The sequence below is a fragment of the Mobula hypostoma genome, chromosome 3, assembly GCF_963921235.1.
Source record: "Mobula hypostoma chromosome 3, sMobHyp1.1, whole genome shotgun sequence".
Lineage (NCBI taxonomy): Eukaryota > Metazoa > Chordata > Chondrichthyes > Myliobatiformes > Myliobatidae > Mobula > Mobula hypostoma.
The window spans coordinates 2,358,111-2,377,401 of NC_086099.1; the positions used below are offsets into that span (position 1 = coordinate 2,358,111).

Below are 19,291 nucleotides of genomic sequence, written 5' to 3' on the forward strand. Positions count from 1 at the left end.
TCAGTACCCCCCACAGTGTGACTCTCCCTCAGTACCCCCCCACAGTGTGACCCTCCCTCAGTACCACCCCTCCCACAGTGTGACCCTCCCTCAGTACCACCCCTCCCACAGTGTGACTCTCTCTCAATACCACCCCTCCCTCAGTGTGACTCCCCTCAATACCACCCCTCCCACAGTGTGACTCCCTCAGTACCACCCCTCCCACAGTGTGACCCTCCCTCAGTACCACCCCTCCCACAGTGTGACTCTCTCTCAATACCACCCCTCCCTCAGTGTGACTCCCCTCAATACCACCCCTCCCACAGTGTGACTCCCTCAGTACCACCCCTCCCTCAGTGTGACCCTCCCTCAGTACCACCCCTCCCACAGTGTGACCCTCCCTCAGTACCACCCCTCCCTCAGTGTGACCCTCCCTCAGTACCACCCCTCCCACAGTGTGACTCCCTCAGTACCACCCCTCCCACAGTGTGACTCCCTCAGTACCACCCCCTCAGTGTGACCCTCCCTCAGTACCACCCCTCCCTCAGTGTGACTCCCCCAGTACCACCCCTCCCACAGTGTGACCCTCCCTCAGTACCACCTCTCCCACAGTGTGACCCTCCCTCAGTACCACCCCTCCCACAGTGTGACCCTCCCTCAGTACCACCCCCCCACAGTGTGACTCCCTCAGTACCACCCCTCCCACAGTGTGACCCTCCCTCAGTACCACCCCTCCCACAGTGTGACCCTCCCTCAGTACCACCCCCCACCCCCACAGTGTGACCCTCCCTCAGTACCACCCCCCACCCCCACAGTGTGACTCCCTCAGTACCACCCCCCACCCCCACAGTGTGACCCTCCCTCAGTACCACCCCTCCCACAGTGTGACCCTCCCTCATTACCACCCCTCCCACAGTGTGACTCCCTCAGTACCACCCCCCACCCCCACAGTGTGACCCTCCCTCAGTACCACCCCTCCCTCGGTGTGACTCCCCTCAATACCACCCCTCCCACAGTGTGACTCCCTCAGTACCACCCCTCCCACAGTGTGACTCCCTCAGTACCACCCCTCCCTCAGTGTGACCCTCCTTCAGTACCACCCCTCCCACAGTGTGACCCTCCCTCAGTACCACCCCTCCCTCAGTGTGACTCCCTCAGTACCACCCCTCCCACAGTGTGACTCCCTCAGTACCACCCCCCTCAGTGTGACCCTCCCTCAGTACCACCCCTCCCTCAGTGTGACCCTCCCTCAGTACCACCCCTCCCACAGTGTGACCCTCCTTCAGTACCACCCCTCCCACAGTGTGACCCTCCCTCAGTACCACCCCTCCCTCAGTGTGACCCTCCCTCAGTACCACCCCCCCCACAGTGTGACCCTCCCTCAGTACCACCCCTCCCTCGGTGTGACTCCCCTCAATACCACCCCTCCCACAGTGTGACTCCCTCAGTACCACCCCTCCCTCAGTGTGACCCTCCTTCAGTACCACCCCCCCCACAGTGTGACCCTCCCTCAGTACCACCCCTCCCTCGGTGTGACTCCCCTCAATACCACCCCTCCCACAGTGTGACTCCCTCAGTACCACCCCTCCCTCAGTGTGACCCTCCTTCAGTACCACCCCTCCCACAGTGTGACCCTCCCTCAGTACCACCCCTCCCTCAGTGTGACTCCCTCAGTACCACCCCTCCCACAGTGTGACTCCCTCAGTACCACCCCCCTCAGTGTGACCCTCCCTCAGTACCACCCCTCCCTCAGTGTGACCCTCCCTCAGTACCACCCCTCCCACAGTGTGACCCTCCTTCAGTACCACCCCTCCCACAGTGTGACCCTCCCTCAGTACCACCCCTCCCACAGAGTGACCCTCCCTCAGTACCACCCCTCCCTCAGTGTGACCCTCCCTCAGTACCACCCCCCCCCACAGTGTGACCCTCCCTCAGTACCACCCCTCCCACAGTGTGACTCCCTCAGTACCACCCCTCCCACAGTGCGACCCTCCCTCAGTACCACCCCTCCCACAGTGTGACTCCCTCAGTACCACCCCTCCCACAGTGCGACCCTCCCTCAGTACCACCCCTCCCTCAGTACCACCCCTCCCACAGTGACTCCCTCAGTACCACCCCTCCCACAGTGTGACTCCCCTCAATACCACCCCTCCCACAGTGTGACCATCCCTCAGTACCACCCCCCCTCAGTGTGACCCTCCCTCAGTATTGCTGCTTGCACTGCGCTCTCTCGGGAGCACGCCGACTGCGTAGTGGTGCTCTATAACACCCTATTTGTGTTTTTGCTCCAGTCTTAGCAACTGGAATCAAAGAGCAATTTTAACAAAATTCAGGGATACAGCTGTATTAATTATTTTGCTTTCAGCAAATATATTTGCTGATGATTCTACAGAAACCTGACGTGTAATTGCAAATGGTGAAATTTGCTGAATGAAAAAGTGGAATTTACTGTGCTGGGGGAGGCGGCCCATTTTTTATTGCAATAATCCAGTGCTGAAATATATTTTATGCGTGATGACAATCGAACCAAAATGAACTTCTTTTACCATGAGAAGTTGCACGAAGAGTGGTACGTTAATGAGGTAACCTCATGATCTCGGTACAGCACAAATTCTTTGCAGCATTACTGCTGTGTCCTCGTATTGATGTATTGAAGAAAGCCTCACCGTTATTTTGCATGGAAGCAGCCAGAGCAACGAGATGGTTTTGACCATTGGTCTGTTTGTGTCTTGTCCGAATGTAAAGAAAAGGAATGGATGGTGTCCTGTGTATTGGGTTGTCGTATTCTGTGTTCTATATAAAATCATAAGACATAAGAGCAGAATTAGGCCATTTGGCCCATCAAGTCTGCTCTGCCATTTCACCATGGCTGATACATTTCCCTCTCAGCTCCAGTCTTCTGCCTTCTCCCCGTATCCCTTCATGCCCTGACTAATCATGAAACTATCAACCTTTGCCTTAAATATTGTCAATGGCTCGTGGCTACAAACCCCACCGCTCTCTGGCTAAGTAAATTCCTTCTCATCTCTGTTCTAAATGGATGCCCCCTTTATTTTGAGGCTGTGCCCTCTGGTCTTGGACTCCTCCACCATTGTAAGCTTACTCTCCACATCCACTCAGTTGAGGCCTTTCAATATTCTATCGGTTTCAATGAGATCCCACCTTATTCTTCAGAATCTTACAGGCCCAGAGCCTCCCAGCGCTGTTCATATGGTATGCCTTCCAGTTCCAGAATCATTTCATGGAATCTCCTTTGAACCCTCTCCAATGTCAGCACATCCTTTCTTTGATAATGGGCCCAGAACTGCTCACAATACTCCAAGTGAGGCCTTGCCAGTGCTTTATAAAGTCTCAACATTATATCCTTGCTTCTATATTCTGGGCCTCTTGAAATGAAAGCTAACACTGTATTTGCCTTCCTCATAACCAGCTCAACCTGCAAATTAACCTTTAGAGAATCCTGGACAGAACTCCCAAGTCCCTTTTGCATCTCAGATTTTTGAATTTCTCTCCATTTGGAAAATAGTCTACCTTTTTGATTCTTCTACCAAAGTGCATGACCATACACTTCCCAACACTATTCCATCTGCCACTTATTTGCCCTTTCTCCTAATCTAAGTCCTTCTGTAGCCTGTCTGCTTCCTCAACACTACCTGCCCTTCCACCTATCTTCATATTGTCCACAAACCTGGCCGGAAACCCATTAATTCCTTCATCCAAATCATTGAGATATATGGTGAAAAGAATCGGTCCCAATACCGACCCCTGTGGAACACCACTCATCACCAGCAGCCAGACAGTTCCCACTCTTTGCCTCCTGCCATTTAGCCAGTATCTTCCTTGTAACACCCAGGGCTCTTAACTTGTAAAGCAGCCTCACGTGTGGCACCTTGTTAAAGGCCTTCTGAAAATCCAAGTACACAATATCCACCAATTCTCCTTTTGTCTGTCCTGCTTGTTATTTCCTCAGAGAATTGCAATAGATTTTCAGGTAAGATTTTCCCTTGAGGAAACCATGCCGACTACAGATCATGTTGCCTCCAAGTACCCTGAGATCTCATCCTTAATAATCGACTCCAACATCTTTCCAAACACTGAGGTCAGATTAACAGGCCGAAGTGTTTGAGCTGCTCCGTTAAATAGCATTGTGGGAGAGATCAGAAAGGGAGACTGTGTTTTGATCAATGACCTCATCATTGCCTCTCCATCAGCTTAACGTGCAATGTGACTGTTCAAACTTGTGCGCTATTTGAAGTGGTAGGTTGTGTCATTGCAGAGAATAGTGAGAAGATACGATCACATTCCTGACGTGGCTTGCAAACAGAAACGTTGTCGGTGTCAGGAGGTGGGTCACTCACAGCAAGACGTACAACTCGTGTGGTTGTTCCAGTGGACTTTATGCACAGAGAGATGAAGCAGACATGGGCCTGTTTAGAGTCATAGAATTATAGTACAGCACAGAAACAGGCCCTTTGGCCCATCTAGTCCATGCCAAAACCATTTAAGCTGCCTACTCCCATTGACCTGCACTGGGACCATACCCCTCCGTATCCCTACTATCCATGCAGTTATCCAAACTTCTCTTAAATGTCAAAATCGAGCTCACATGCACCACACGCTGGAAGCTCATTCCACACTCTCACCACCCTCTGTGTGAAGAAGTTTCCCCTAATACTCACTTTAAACTTCTCACCTTTCTCACTTAACCCATGACGTCAATTTGTCGTCCCACCCAACGTCAGTGGAAATGGCCAGCTTACATTAACCCTATATATACCCCTCAAAATGTTGTATCCCTTTATCAAATCTCCTCTCAGTCTTCTATAGCCTAAAGAGTACTAGACTAACCTATTCAATCTTTCCTTATAATTCAGGTCCTCCAGACCCAGAAACATCCTTGTAAATTTTCTCTGCACTCTTTCATCCTTGTTTACATCTTTCCTGTGGGTAGGTAACCAAAACTGCACGCAATACTCTAAATTGGGCCTCGCCAATGTCTTATACAACTTCAACATAACATCCCATCTCCTGTACTCAATACATGGATTTATGAAGGCCAAAGTGCCAAAAGCTTTCTTTATGATCCTGTTTACCTGTGACACCACTTTCAAAGAACTATGGACCTGTATTTCCAGATCCCTTTGTTCTACCACACTCCTCCGTGCCCTGCCGTTCATGACCTACCCTGGTTGGCCCTACCAAAGTGCAGAACCTCGCACTTGTTTGCATGAAATTCCATCTGCCATTTTCAGCTCATTTTTCCAGCTGATGCAGATCCTTGTGCAAGCCATGATAGTCTTCCTCACTGTCCACTACACCCCCAATCCCGGTGTCATCCGCAAATTTGTTGATCCAGTTAACTATATTATCATCCAAATAAAAGGTTTCAAAGGTACATTTAATGTCAGAGAAATGTATACAATATCCATCCTGAAATGCTTTTTCTTCCCAACCATCCACAAAAACAGAGGAGTGACCCAAAGAATGAATGACAGTTAAATGTTAGAACCCCAAAGCCCCCCTCAGTTCCCCCCTCCCACACGTAAGCAGCAAAGCAATGATCCCCCTCCCCGACCAACAAAAAAAAGCATCGGTACCCTCCACCGAGCACACAAGCGTGCAGCAAAGCAGGAATAAAGATACAGACTTGCAGTACCCCAAAGACAACTCATTCACCTGGTAATTCGACATACCTGAGGCGCTCTCTCTCCCCCTAATAAGGGGAAAGAGATGTCTCCGTTTCACAGTGAGAGGGGAGACGTAACGAACAACTCACTGATTATGATGTTAAAAGTCAGTAGAGTTGCTTTCTTCGAGCTGTGTGCCCAAAGAACTCGGGTCTCTGGGCACACAGCCAGCAGCCAGCTTGCTCCTTCGATCTTCCGTCTCCCACGACACACCGATTTCCTGCAGAAACACTGACCCCCTCCAGAGCCACAAAATCCCGGAACTCCGAAGGCGAGCTAATCTAGGCATATGGAATAACGGCCATCATTGATATAGATGACAAACTAACAAAGGACCCAGCACTGATCCCGGCAGCATACCACCAGTCACAAGCCTCCAGTCAGAGAGGCAACCCTCTATTACCACTCTCTGGCTTCTCCCACAAAGCCAAAGTCTAATCCAATTTAATACCTCATCCTGAATGCTGAGTGACTGAACCTTCCTGACCAGCCTCCCATGCGGGACCTTGTCAAATTCCGTAATACACAATATGGGTGTAGGATCTCATCTCTTGAAATGCTCTGTATTGTGGTAGTCCACAGTTGGGGAGACACAGCAGAGTTCAAGTCCATTAAAGCTGGTATGTGAATTGGGAAATCCGATCAACCAGTTGTAATCGTTCCAGTGACTCCAGAAATGCGTGAGTTTCTGGGAAAAATGAGGAAGGTGCAGGATAGATGTATTCCAAAAACAAAGAAATACTCAAATGGCGAAATAGTACAACCATGGTTGACAAGGAAAGTCGATGCTAATTATAACCCTCGGTTTGGCTAGCGGCTTAATCTAGGGAAAGTCAGCCCCCGGCCCGGCCAAATTTAAGAAATCTTGTTTGGGTGGATGCTGAGTGATGTGTTCCTCTGTTACAAATCAGTACCATGAAGTAACAAACAGTACACAATATGTGATTAAACGATTGAGCTTTATAATTCTTAATTTGACTATACGGTTAGTAAAGAAACAAAAATAAGAAAAGGGCCCCTTCTCATGAAACAGTCTAATGCACAACTTTAGAGCTCACGGTTCCGTCCATTTGTTTCCTGTCGACCTCCTCCGAATGTAGCCGACCCTCGGACCCTCGCTCCAAGTTCACTCCGTCCGGCGGTCTGCCAGCTCTCTCCGTTCGTGTCTTCTCTCCTCATCTCTCCCTGACAAAAAACACGAAATCCCTGCTCCCAGACCCACAAGAAAGATCAACATGCCTCTCATTCAGCACACATTCCAAAGCCCCGTTATCTCCAGTCATAACCCAAACATTGCTGCTACAGAGAAACCATTACCTCAGCAGTGAAACATTACAGAGAGGCCATTACATTAGCAGTGAAACATTACAGCGCGTTACGTAATGTAAAAAAAAAGAGAGGGCACGTAACAAGGCAAAAATTTGCGGGAAGATCGAGGATTGGGAAGCTTTTAAAAACCTACAGAGAGCAACTAGAAGAATTATTAGGAGAGAAAAGATGAAATATGAAAGCAAGCCAGCAAGCAATATCAAAGTGGAGAGTAAAAGCTTTTCAAAAGTTTCAAAGGTTTTAAAGATATATTTAATGTCAGAGAAATGTACATCCTGAAATTCTTTTTCTTTGCAACCATCCACAAAAATGGAGTGCCCCAAAAAATGAATGACAATAAAATATCAGAACCTCAAAGCCCCCCTCAGTTCCTCCCACCCATGCGTAAGCAGCAGTAAAGCTTTTTCAAGTAAAAAATATAAGAAAGATGAAAGTGGATATAGATTGCTCGAAAGTGAGGCTGAAGAAATAATAACAGGGACAAGGAGATGGCAGATGAACTAAATGAATAATTTGCATCAGGCTTAAACAGAAAAACATAGAAATCTACAGCACATTACAGGCCTTTCAGCCCACAATGTTATGCCGACTACGTAACCTACTCTAGAAACCACATAGAATCTCCCGACTGCAGAGCCCTCTATTTTTCGAAGCTCCGTGTACCTATTTAAGAGTCTCTTAAAGGGCACAGTTGTATCTGCCTCTACCAGTGTCACTGCCAGTGATGTCCACCCACCCACCAATCTCTGTGTGAAAAACTTACCTCTGACATCCCCTTCTTCCTACTTTCAAGCACCTTAAAACTATGACCTCTCGTGCTAGCCATTTCAGCCTCGGAAAAAAAGCCTCTGGCCAGCCACACGATCAATGCCTCTCATTTATACGCCTCTCATTTATACATCTCTATCAGGTCACCTCTCATCCTCCGTCGCTCCAAGAAGAAAAGGCCAAGTTCACTCACCCTATTCTCATTAGGCATGCTCTCCAATCCAGGCAACATCCTTGTAAATCTCCTCTGCACTCTCTCTACAGTATCCACATCTTTCCTGTAGTGAGGTGACCAGAACTGAACACAGTACTCCAAGTGGGGTCTAACTAAGGTCTTATATAGCTATAACAGCTCTTGAACTCAATCCCACGGTTGATGAAGGCTAACACACCCTACACCTTGTTAACAATACTGTTAACCTGCTCACCAGCTTTGAGTGAACTATGGACACAGACCAAGATCTCGCTGATCCTCCACACTGCCATGAGTCTTACCATTAATATTATATTATATCTTCAAACTTGACCTACTGAAATCAACCATTTCCCACTCATCTGGGTTGAACTCCATTTGCCACTTTACACTTCAGTTCTGCACCCTATTGGTGTCCCACTGTAACCTCTGACAGCCCTCCAGACAATCCACAACACCCCCAACCTTTGTGTCAACAGCAAACTTACTAACCCACCCTTCTACTTCCTCATCCAGGTCATTTATAAAAATAATGAAGAGGAGGGGTCCCAGAACAGATCCCTGTGGAACACCACTGGTCACCAACCTCCATGCAGAATACAAACCACCTGTAGCCACCCTTTACCTTCTGCAGACAAGCCAATTCTGGATCCACAAAGCAAGGACTTGGGTCCATGCCTCATTATTTTCTGAATAAGCCTCACATGGGGAACCTTATCAAATGCCTTACTGAAATCCATATACACTATATCCTCTGCTCTACCATCATCAATGTGTTTTGTTACATCCTCAAAATATTCAAGGCTCGTAAGGCACAACCTGCCCTTGACAAAGCCATGCTGACTATCCCTCATCAGATTATGTCTCTCCAAATGCTAATAAAACCTGTTTCTCAGGATCTTCAACAACTTGCCCACCACTGAAGTAAGACTCTCTGGTTTATAATTTCTTGGGTTATTGCTACTCCCTTTCTTGAACAAGGGAACAACAGTTGCAGCCTTCCAATCCTCTGGTATCTCTCCTGTCCCTGCAAAAATCATCACCAGAGGCTCAGCAATCTCCTCCCTCATTCCCTACAATAACCTGGGTATATCTCATCTGGTCCAAGCGACTTATCTAACTTTATACCTTTCAAAAGCTCCAGCACAACCTCTTTCTTAATGTCTATACTCTCAAGCTTTTCAGTGTGCTGTAAGTCATCCCCACAATTGCCAAGGTCCTTTTCACTGGTGAATACTGAAGCAAAGTATTCATGAAGTACCTCCTCTACATCCTCTGGCCCCATGCACATGTTTCCACTCTCACTCCTGACTGGTCCTATTCTCACACGGCTCGTCCTGTTGCTCTTCACATACTTGTAGAATGCCTTGGGGTTTTCCTTAATCCTGCTCACCAAGGGCTTCTCATGGCCCCTTCTTGCTCCCCTAATTCCATTCTTGAACTCCTTCCTGGCATCCTTGTACTTTTCTGGAGCTCTAACAGTACCTAGTTTCTTGAACCTTTTGTAATTTGTTCTTTTCTTCTTAACTAGATTTTCTACATACTTTGTACACCATGGTTCTTTAACCCTACCATCCTTTCCCTGCCTCAATGGAACATACCAATGCAGAACGCCATGCAAATGTTCCCTGAACATTTGCCACATTTCTGCCGTGCATTTCCCTGAGAACATCTGCTCCTAATTTATGTTCCCAAGTTCCTGCTTGATAGCATCATATTTCCCCTGTTACGTACCCCGTAACTGGGTTGCCAAACCAGCAGAAATGGATCACTCAGTTGGAGTCTGGAGTACTAGAACTAAGAAAGTTTTATTAAAGAAACAAGCAACACAGTAATCGAAAGGATAATAAATGCAACAGTTCAGTGATGATAAACACACATGTGCACAGAATTAAGATAACAGCATCAATCAAGCTCTATCGTTGTCTAGGGGTAAATGACCAATTTCAAAATGACTCAAAGTTCAGTCCAGTTTAGTAGTTCAGTTCGCAGTAATCGTTGCCATGGCGGTGGACAATGTGGGGGAAGAGAGAGATAGAATAGGAACAACTCATCATTCAGAACGGCTTCACTCACAGACCAGCAGGATGGCTCACAGACCAGCGAGATGGCTCACAAACAGCTTTTTGGGCGGGTCCTTGGTGATGTCACCTGAGGTCACCGACTGTGACCCCTCCTCCAGATGCGGTCGATCCTCTGCAGTGAACCCGGCACCCAGGCAAGGGCGGACACACACCGGGTTCCCGCTGATCGTACCTTTCCACCCTTGTCGTTGTCCGGTACTTCTCACCCACTCATGAGAAGCGCACCGCTTCCAGGGTCTCGTTACCTCGGGTGGCGTGTGTGTCTGTCTTAGCGAACCTGTCCCTTTTTATCCCCCTGCTGGGGTATCGCCTGTCCATCACTTCAAACAGTTCAGGGTTCAAAGGGGGGAGCCGCTCCAGACAGCTCTTCCTCCCACATCCCTTCATTACACATCTCCAGACGCTGCTCCATTGTTCCTTATCTCTCCTTCCCCTGAGGGCAGGTGGCAGACCAACTGCTGATGCCACTGATGCTAGCCCAGGCCAGCAAACATCTTAATTTTATGTGTATTCTCGTAACACCCCCTACCCCAATTAAATGTTTTCTCAACTTGTCTGCTCCTTTCCCTCTCCAGCGCTATGGTAAAGGAGGCAGAGTTGTGATCACTACCTCCAAAATGCTCTCCCACTGAGAGATCTGACACCTGACCAGGTTCATTTCCCAATACCAGATCAAGTACAGCCTCTTCTCTAGTTGGCTTATCTACATATTGTGCCAAGAAACCTTCCTGAACACACCTAACAAACTCCACCATCGAAACTCCTTGCTCTAAGGAGATGCCAGTCAACATTAGGAAAGTTAAAACCACCTATCACAGCAACCCTATTATTATTGCACTGTACCAGAATCTGCCTCCCTATCTGCTCCTCAATGTCTCTGATACTATTGGGTGGTCTTTAAAAACACCCAGTAGAGTTATTGCCCCCTTCCTGTTTCTGGCTTTCACTCACACTGACTCAGTAGACAATCCCTCCATGACTTCCTCCCTTTCTGCAGCCGTGATACTGTTGCTGATTATCAATGCCACTCCCCCACCTCTTTTGCCTTCCTCCCCGTCCGTTTTGAAACATTGAAAGCCCGGAACACTCAGCAGCCCTTCTTGCCCCTGAGTAATTCAAGTCTCTGTAATGGCCACAACGTCATAGTTCCACGTATTGATCCATGCCATAAGTGCATCCACCTTGTTTAAAATACTCCTTACATTGAAATAGAGACATCTCAAACCGTCTGCCTGAGTGTACCTTTGCTTATCCTTCCTTACAAACTCTCTACAAGCTGTCTCTACTTTGCACCAACGGCCCCATCCTCTGCCTCTTCACTTCGGTTCCTGCCCCCTGCAAATCTAGTTTAAACCCTCACCAATACCATCAGCAAACCTCCCTCCCAGGATATTGGTTTCCCTCCAGTTCAGGTGCAACCCGTCCCACTTGTACAGGTCTCTCCTTCCCTAGAAAATATTCCAATGATCCAAGAACTTGAAACCCTGCCCCCTGCATCATCTTCCCAGGCACTCCTTCATCTGCACTATCTTCCTGTTCCGACCTTCGCAAGCTCATGGCACTGGGAGTAATCCAGAGATTACCACCTTTGAGGTCCTGCTCTTCAGCGTCCTTACTAACTCCCTAAAATCACTTCTACCCCTCTCTTGCCTGTGTCATTGATATCAACGTGTGCCACGACCTCTGGCTGTTCACACTCCCCTTCAAAAATATTATGCAACCGCTCAGAGACATCCTGGACCCTAGGACTCAGGGGGCAACACACTATCCTGGTGTCTCTTTTCTGCCACAGAATCTCCTGCCTGTCCCCCTAACTATTGAGTCCCCTATGACTATTGTTACGCCTGACTTCACCCTACCCTTCTGAAGCTCAGAGCCGACCACAGTGCTATTGGCCTGGCTGTGGAGGACACCAGCAGGGTGCCAGATGTTGAAGGGTGTGAGGGAAGAGAAGTGGGTACAGGTACTATTACAAGAGACAAGGTGCACAGAAAGCTAAAAGGCCTAAGGGTACATAATTCACCCAGACCAGATGAACTGCACCCTACGATTCTGAAAGAGGTAGCAGTAGAGACTGTGGAGGCATTGGTAACGATCTTTCAAAAATCATTGGACTCTGGCATGGTACCAGAGGATTGGAAAATTGCAAAGTCACTCCACTCTTTCTGCTTCTAAGTGGAAAGGAAAATGGGGAGAAAATCCAGGAACCTGAGATGCAGAGGAACTTGGGAGTCCATGTGTACAACACCCTGAAGGTAACTTGCATGTGGAGTTGGTGATTAGGAAGGCAATTGTATTGTTCGCATTCATTACAAGAGTTCTTCAATACAAGAGCAGGGATGTGATGCTGAGTCTCTATAAGGCACCAGTGAGGCCTCATGTTGAGTATTGTGAACAGTTTTGGGCTCCTCGTCTCAGGAAACAATGGACTGGCATTGGAGAGGGTTCAAAAGAGATTCACAAGGAGGATTCCAGGAATGAAAGGGTGATGAGGAATATTTGATGGCTCTGGGTCTGTACTTGCTGGAATTTAGAAGGATTGGGGTGGGGGGGAATCTCATTGAAACTTTTGTGACAGGGTAGTTGTGGAAAGGACATTTCCCATGCTAGGGGAGGCTAGGGCAAGGGGGCACAGCCTCAGGATCGAGGGGTGTCCATTCGAAACAGAGATGCGGAAAAATTTCTTTAGCCAGAGAGTGATGACTTTGTGGAATTTGTTAACCACAGGCAGCTGTGGACGCCAGGTCATTGGGTGTATTTAAGACAGAGATTGATAGGTCATGATTGGACATGGGGTCAAAGGCTATGGGGCTGGTGGGGGGGGGGCGGAGGATCAGCTATGATTGAATGGCGGAGCAGACTCAATGGGCCAAGTGGCTTAATTTTGCTAGTCTTTCTTATGGTCTTATATTGCAAATAGAATGCATAACAAGTAGTGAGGTCGTGTTCATGTCCGTTCAGAAATCTGATGGTGGTGGGAAGAGGCTGTTCCTGAAATGCTGACTGTCTGGCTTCAGGATCCTGTACCACCTCTTTGATAGTAGAAATGAGAAGAGGGCATGTCCTGGGTAATGGAGAGTCCTTAATGATGGATGTTGCCGTTATGAGTCATCCTGCTGGGGAAGCTAGTGTCGATGATGGAGTTAGATGAATTTACAACTTTGTGCAGCTTTTTCAATCCAGTGCAGTGGCCCCTCCATACCAGTTAGTTAGTTAGGGTACATCTGTAGAAACCTGTGAGTGTCTTTGGTGACATACTCAGTCTTCTCAAACTCCTGATGAAATATAGCTGCTGTCGTGGCCGTGACATTAAACATTGAAGGAACTAGAATAGGTATGTTGCAGGGCTTTCATTGTGAAATTTTTCATTGATAATCATTTTTTGAGGAAAAAGTAAGCAAGTACAATCCAGGGAATAAAAAGAAATTTTCTCCTTTAGTTAAATTATCTGTGTGCAAGTTTACAATTTGATTTTAAGTTGAAATTGTTTAATGAAGTGGCAACTAAGTGGTATTGTCTAACTTCAAATGATAGCTACAGAAACTTTGCAAGATGTTTAAGTGAATGATACAAATTCTAAGGATCCCATGCCCATTATATTCCCAGGAGACAAATGAACTTTTATTTATGATTTTTCAATTGAAAAGTTGCATCATTGTGACTTCTTGTTTTCTGTTCTACCATTTTCTTGTCATCAGCTGCTTTCCCAAGCGATACCTGGTAAGTGTTGGTTTGTAGATTCTAGACGAGGGAGCTATGTATGTCTGTAATGTCTGCCTTAGATGGTGTAGAACATGTACGTCTATTGTTGGATCTGTCCACATGAAATGTTCCTTTTGAAGGGAGCTGAGCAGTTTCACCAACAGACTCCTGACATCTGAAGATCAGTTGAAGAAAGTACTTTGTGAGTGGATTAGAGGGCAAGACCTCTGGCCCTGACCTCATGAACTGTATGGTGACAATGCTATAAACCTCTGATCGGCATTCATTTAATAACCAGGTTAATAGCAACAATACATTTATTCTATTGTATTCATATCTCCATTAAACAGAACCTCCAATATTTATATCCTGGGGCACCGCAGTCGCACGATGCTATTGCCGCTCAGGGTGTTCTGCAGTTCTGAGTCCCATTCTGGTGCTGTCTGTAAGGCGTTTGTACACTCTCCCTGTGAACCGTGCTCTCGTTTCCTCTCACACTCCACACATGTACTAGTTAGTAGCTTAACTGTCCCGTGATTTATCTAGTGTTAAACAGGTGGGTTTCTGGGCAGTGTGGCTCGTCTGGCTGAAAGGGCTTATTCTACGCTCTGTCTCTAAATAAAATATCAAAGCATAAGCAATATTTAAACATACACTGTTGCCTCTGCCAAAACTTAACTGGACCAGATAGTGTAGGTAGTAGAGCAGAACAAAGCTGGTGAGTGATTCACCCCGAGCTTTCAGAATCAGAATCAGATTTAATATCACTGATGTATCTTGTGAAAATTGGTGTTTTGCAGCAGCAAGATGTTGCACTACATAATTATAGAAACACTGTAAATTACAATCAGAAATTTACGTATTGTTACATAAGTAGTGCAAAAAGAGAGCAAAAAATAAATAGTGAGTGTACATGGATTCATTGTCCATTCAGAAATCTGCTGGCGGAGGGGAAGAACTTGTTTCTGAAATGTTGAGTGTGTGTCCGGAGACTCCTGTGCCACCTCCGCGATGGTAGATATGAGAAGGGATCCGGCATGGTGGGTCCCTAACGACGGTTGCTGTCCTCTCGCGGGATTGCCTTTTGAAGCTGTCCGTGATGGAGTTTTCACACAGCATATGAGCAGCAGAGGGTGAAATGTCCTGCACTTGTATGTGAAGCCTCATGATGCTGAACAGAGGAGTCCATTGATGAGAAATGCATCGAGCCGATAAATAAGCATTACTTTCACCACTCCACAGTAGCTGTGTTGTGTGCCTTGTACCTTGTTGCAACCTCTACCAGTCCACAACCTGTACGAGAATCCTGCAGTTATCACATCAGTCACATTCCTTATTCTTTCCCCTAAATTATTCTGCCCATCAGCTCAATCCCTGATTGAATCTGTTTCCATCACCCTTAAAGGGGATGAGTTTCACATTATAACTATTCTTTCAAAAATAAGATCCTTCCTTTCTCTCATTCCTTTGATGACATTTATAAACATTTGTTCCTGAGTCTTTGAATTCTCCACTGTGTAACAACATTCACACTATTCTCCTTTCTAGACCAGTCATAATCCTACACAACTTTTTAATCCTCCTCTCTCCAAGGAGAAGAGGCCCAGCTTTCCAAGCTGACTTTATATTGGAAATTGTCCAACTGGAAATGATTATTGTAAATAAAACACTCTGGTTTCATCGGCTGCGTACGTCTAGGGAAGACAGTCTCCGGCTCTGACAAACGTGTGAGATCGCGGCGTGATTCCACCCCAAACCCCCGGTTTGTGTGGATGTTGTGTAATTCGTTATTCTGTTACAAATGAGTGCCATGAACTAACAGAGGGAACACAGCACACAATTAAAAGATTTAGCTTTATAATTCTTAATTTGACTAAAGGGTTAGTAAAGAAAAGGGCCCATTTTAATGAAACGGTCTAATGTGCATAAGTTGGAGCTCACGGTTTCCCCAAGTCACCGGTCCTCAATCAATCACCCCAGGCTTCAACGAATCATGCGATCTCTTCTCTTCGGTGTCTTCTCTCTTCGTCTCTCTCTCTCTCTAACAAAAGCCCCAAGCTCAACCTTAGTGTCCCTCACCAGAGAAACCTCCCCTTAATCTAACCGTCCTAACTGGATGGCACACGATCCTCCTATCTCTTATCTTCGACAGTAACCCAAGCCTAAGCAGCCCGCACAGAACAGCGTAACAGTAAAAAAATATGAACCAGGGCATTACATAAATTTTTGCTCTGCACCCTCCCTTGACCACAGTTGTTAACTGATTCTTTTACTAGCATTGCAACTCAACTTACTGAGTCATTTCAGATTTCCAGTATTTGAAGTGTTTTATTTTTAATTACTGATAACATTTCTGTGTACTCTGTGTAATTTGAGGTAATTTTATTTTTGTTTGACTGTAGTAATTGAGTAGCATCTATGTGACAAGTCATTTAACTGCTCTTTACCTCACACACAAGCTCACCGGACTGAGGCTTTGGATCCGATTTGAAGTACACCAAGGTTCGTGTCACTGTCCTTACAGCACCTACTGGTGATTGAATCGCTGCAACGAACAGTCAGCCGCAGCGGCTCTGTGGGGAGAGAGGAATTGTCCACAATGATAAGACAAGAAATGATGTATTGTTTGTCCTGGTTTACTGTTTACCTGTGCTGCACTCAACCTGCATTTTAACTGATATTTTATTCACTGATTTATGGTAATATTTTGTTTTATGTGTGGATGCACGGTAGTCTGGAGGAATGTTGTTTCATTTGGTTGCATGTGTGTACAGTCAGATGACAATAAACTTGAACTTGATTTCATCAATTACTTAAGAATGTCGAAAGTATCGTCAGTAAGTTATCAGATGACATTAAGATGGTGTTGTAGACTGTGAAGAAAGTTATCAAAAATTACAGGGCTCTTGATCGGCCTTGACCTGGATAAGAGCGGATGTTATATGTTGGAAAGTAAAATCCAGGTAGGACCTTCACAATGAATGGACCGGCCCTGGGGAGTGTTGTAGCACAGAGGGACCTTGGCTTACAAGCACATGGTTCCGTGAATGTGGTTAGCAGGGTGATGAAGAAGGCTTTCGGCCATGACCTTCACAGGTCAGGGTATTGAGTATAAAAATTGAAAAGTTATGCTGTGGTTGTACAAGGTGCTGGTGAAGTTGCACTTGGAGTTTTGTTCAGTTTTGTTCAGTTTTGTCGCCCTGCTACAGGAAAGATGATATTAAACTAGAAAGAGTACAGAAAGGATTTACAAGCCATATCGTCAGGACTTGAACGACTGAGTTATACAGAAAAGTTGGACAGGCTGGGACTTTATTCGTCAGAGCGTTGGAAACTTTATAGAGGTTTGTAAAATCTGGATCGTGTGAACGCAGTTGGATTTCTTTTCCCAAGATTGGAGAATTAAGAACCAGAGGGCATGTTTAAGGTGAGAAGGTGGGGTACCACGGTAGCGTAGTGGTTGGTACAATATTACACCTTGGGGCAACGGAGTCTGAGTTCAATTCTGGAGTTGTCTGAGGAGTTTGCATGTTCTCCCCTAAACTGCGTGGGTTTCCTTCAACAGTCCAGAGACGTACCGGTTAGTAGGTGAATTCATCATTGTAAATTGCCCTGCGATTAGATTGGTAAGTTGCTGGTCATCGTGGTTCTTTGGGCTAGAAGGCTCTGTTTCATGCTGTTTCCCTAAATAAAATAAATAAAAATGTAAGAGGAAATTGATGGGCAACTTTTACACAAAGGCTGGCATCTATGTGGATTCAGCTGCCAGGGGAAAGTTGCAATAACAACTTTTCAAAGACAGTTGGTCAGGTACCTGGACTGCAAAGCTTTAAAAGGTTATGGGCCAAATGGCATTTGCTTCTGTTGGGTGTCATGGTTGGTATGGCCCAGTTGGGCTGACGGGCCTGTATCCTCACTGTGTAACTCGAAGTTTGTCCACGTGGGCTTGAGCAAGGCGTTTGACAAGGTCCCACATGGGAGGTTGGTCAAGGAGGGTCAGTCACTCAGCATTCAAGATGAAGTAGTCATAGAGAAGTACAGCACAGAACAGACCCTGTGGCCCATCTAGTCTATGTGGAAAACCATTTAACCCGCCTAATCCCATCAACCTACACTGGGACCATAGCTCTCCATATCCCTCCTATTCAGGTACCTATCCAAACTTCTCTTAAACATTGAAATCGAACTCGCATGCACCACTTGTGCCGGCAGCTCATTCCACACTCTCACCACCCTCTGAGTGAAGAAGATTCCTTTCATGTTCCCTTTAAACCCTTCACCTTTCACCTTTCACCTCTGTACATAGTCCCACCCAACCTCAGTGGCAAAAGCCTGCTTGCATTTACCCTATCTATACCCCTCATAAATTTGCATACCTCTGTCAAACCTCCTTTCAATCTTCTAAGTTCCAAAAAGAATAGTCCTAACTTTTATTCATCCTGAATGCCAAGTGACTGAACCTCCTTGACCAGTAAACTGGACTCGGCATTGGCTTTGTGGGAGAAGCCAGAGAGTAGTAGTAGATGATTGCCTCTCTGACTGTAGGCCTGTGCAAATGGTGTGCTGCTAACTCGATTTCAATATTTAAGAGAAGTTTGGATAGCTACATGGATTGTAGGGGTATGGTCCCTGTGCAGGTCAATGGAAGCAAGCAGTTTAAATGGTTCTGCATGGACGAGATGGGCCGAAAGGCCTGCTTCTGTGCTCTACTTTTTCCATGACTGTATAATACGATGTTTGACTGTAATTCCTCCTCTCCCCCCACCACAGATACTGCTCGACCTGTTGAGTCCCTTCAGCCAATTGATTATTGCTCCAGGTTCCAGGTCTCCTAATGTTTAATTTTCTTAAACATTTATCACTAAAATAGAAAGACCTTATGGGATGTACCAAACATGAATTGTGTGCATCAGTTACATTTTATGTGCTTAATGTTTCCCCAGTGGTGTAAGCTGGTGATTTGTCAGCAAATAATTCTCACTCAAACCTGTGCAAAGTGATCATTCATTTTACTTGTTATGTCCAAGAAATAATGTGTGTTTTGAGTTTGGTTCACAGTTCCTGACAGTCACTATGGTCTTTAGCCACTTATCCTCACTGTACAGGTTTGGAATCCATGAATATTCCTGACAGAGACATTAATAACTTGCTTTATTTTCAGGTCTCACAGCTGCCCCCAGATTCCTACCCTCTCCTTTTGTTTGTGAATCCAAAAAGTGGCGGACTGAAAGGCCGAGAGCTGCTGTACTGTTTCCGGAAGCTTCTGAATCCTCATCAGGTCTTTGACCTTACAAATGGAGGGCCTTTGTCTGGGTAAAGTATCAGTTTGTAGAGGATATCTTTGACAAACAAGGAAATGGAATTGTTAAAGATATATAACGTGCAATGAGGATATGAAATTGTAAAGATATTTGTGTGTGGTATGAAGTTATTTATTGATCTTGTACAGAATGCACGTTGTCATCATCTTCACAGTGCACATTAGACAGAGATCTCAGTCACCCCACCAGTTGGAGTGGCTCGAAGACAAAGGGCAATTAGGCAAGTTG

General features: G+C 46.2%; 1 protein-coding gene across 1 annotated transcript in view; it reads left to right on the forward strand.

Annotated features, from left to right (window-relative positions):
* The window catches only part of LOC134343814 (diacylglycerol kinase theta-like), a 231,988-nt gene that overhangs the window by 161,381 nt on the left and 51,316 nt on the right, over window positions 1-19,291 (forward strand). Inside the window, exon 16 of the mRNA XM_063042563.1 lies at window positions 18,904-19,055. Within this exon, the coding sequence (XP_062898633.1) occupies window positions 18,904-19,055 (152 nt within the window). The remainder of the gene's footprint in view (window positions 1-18,903; window positions 19,056-19,291) is intronic.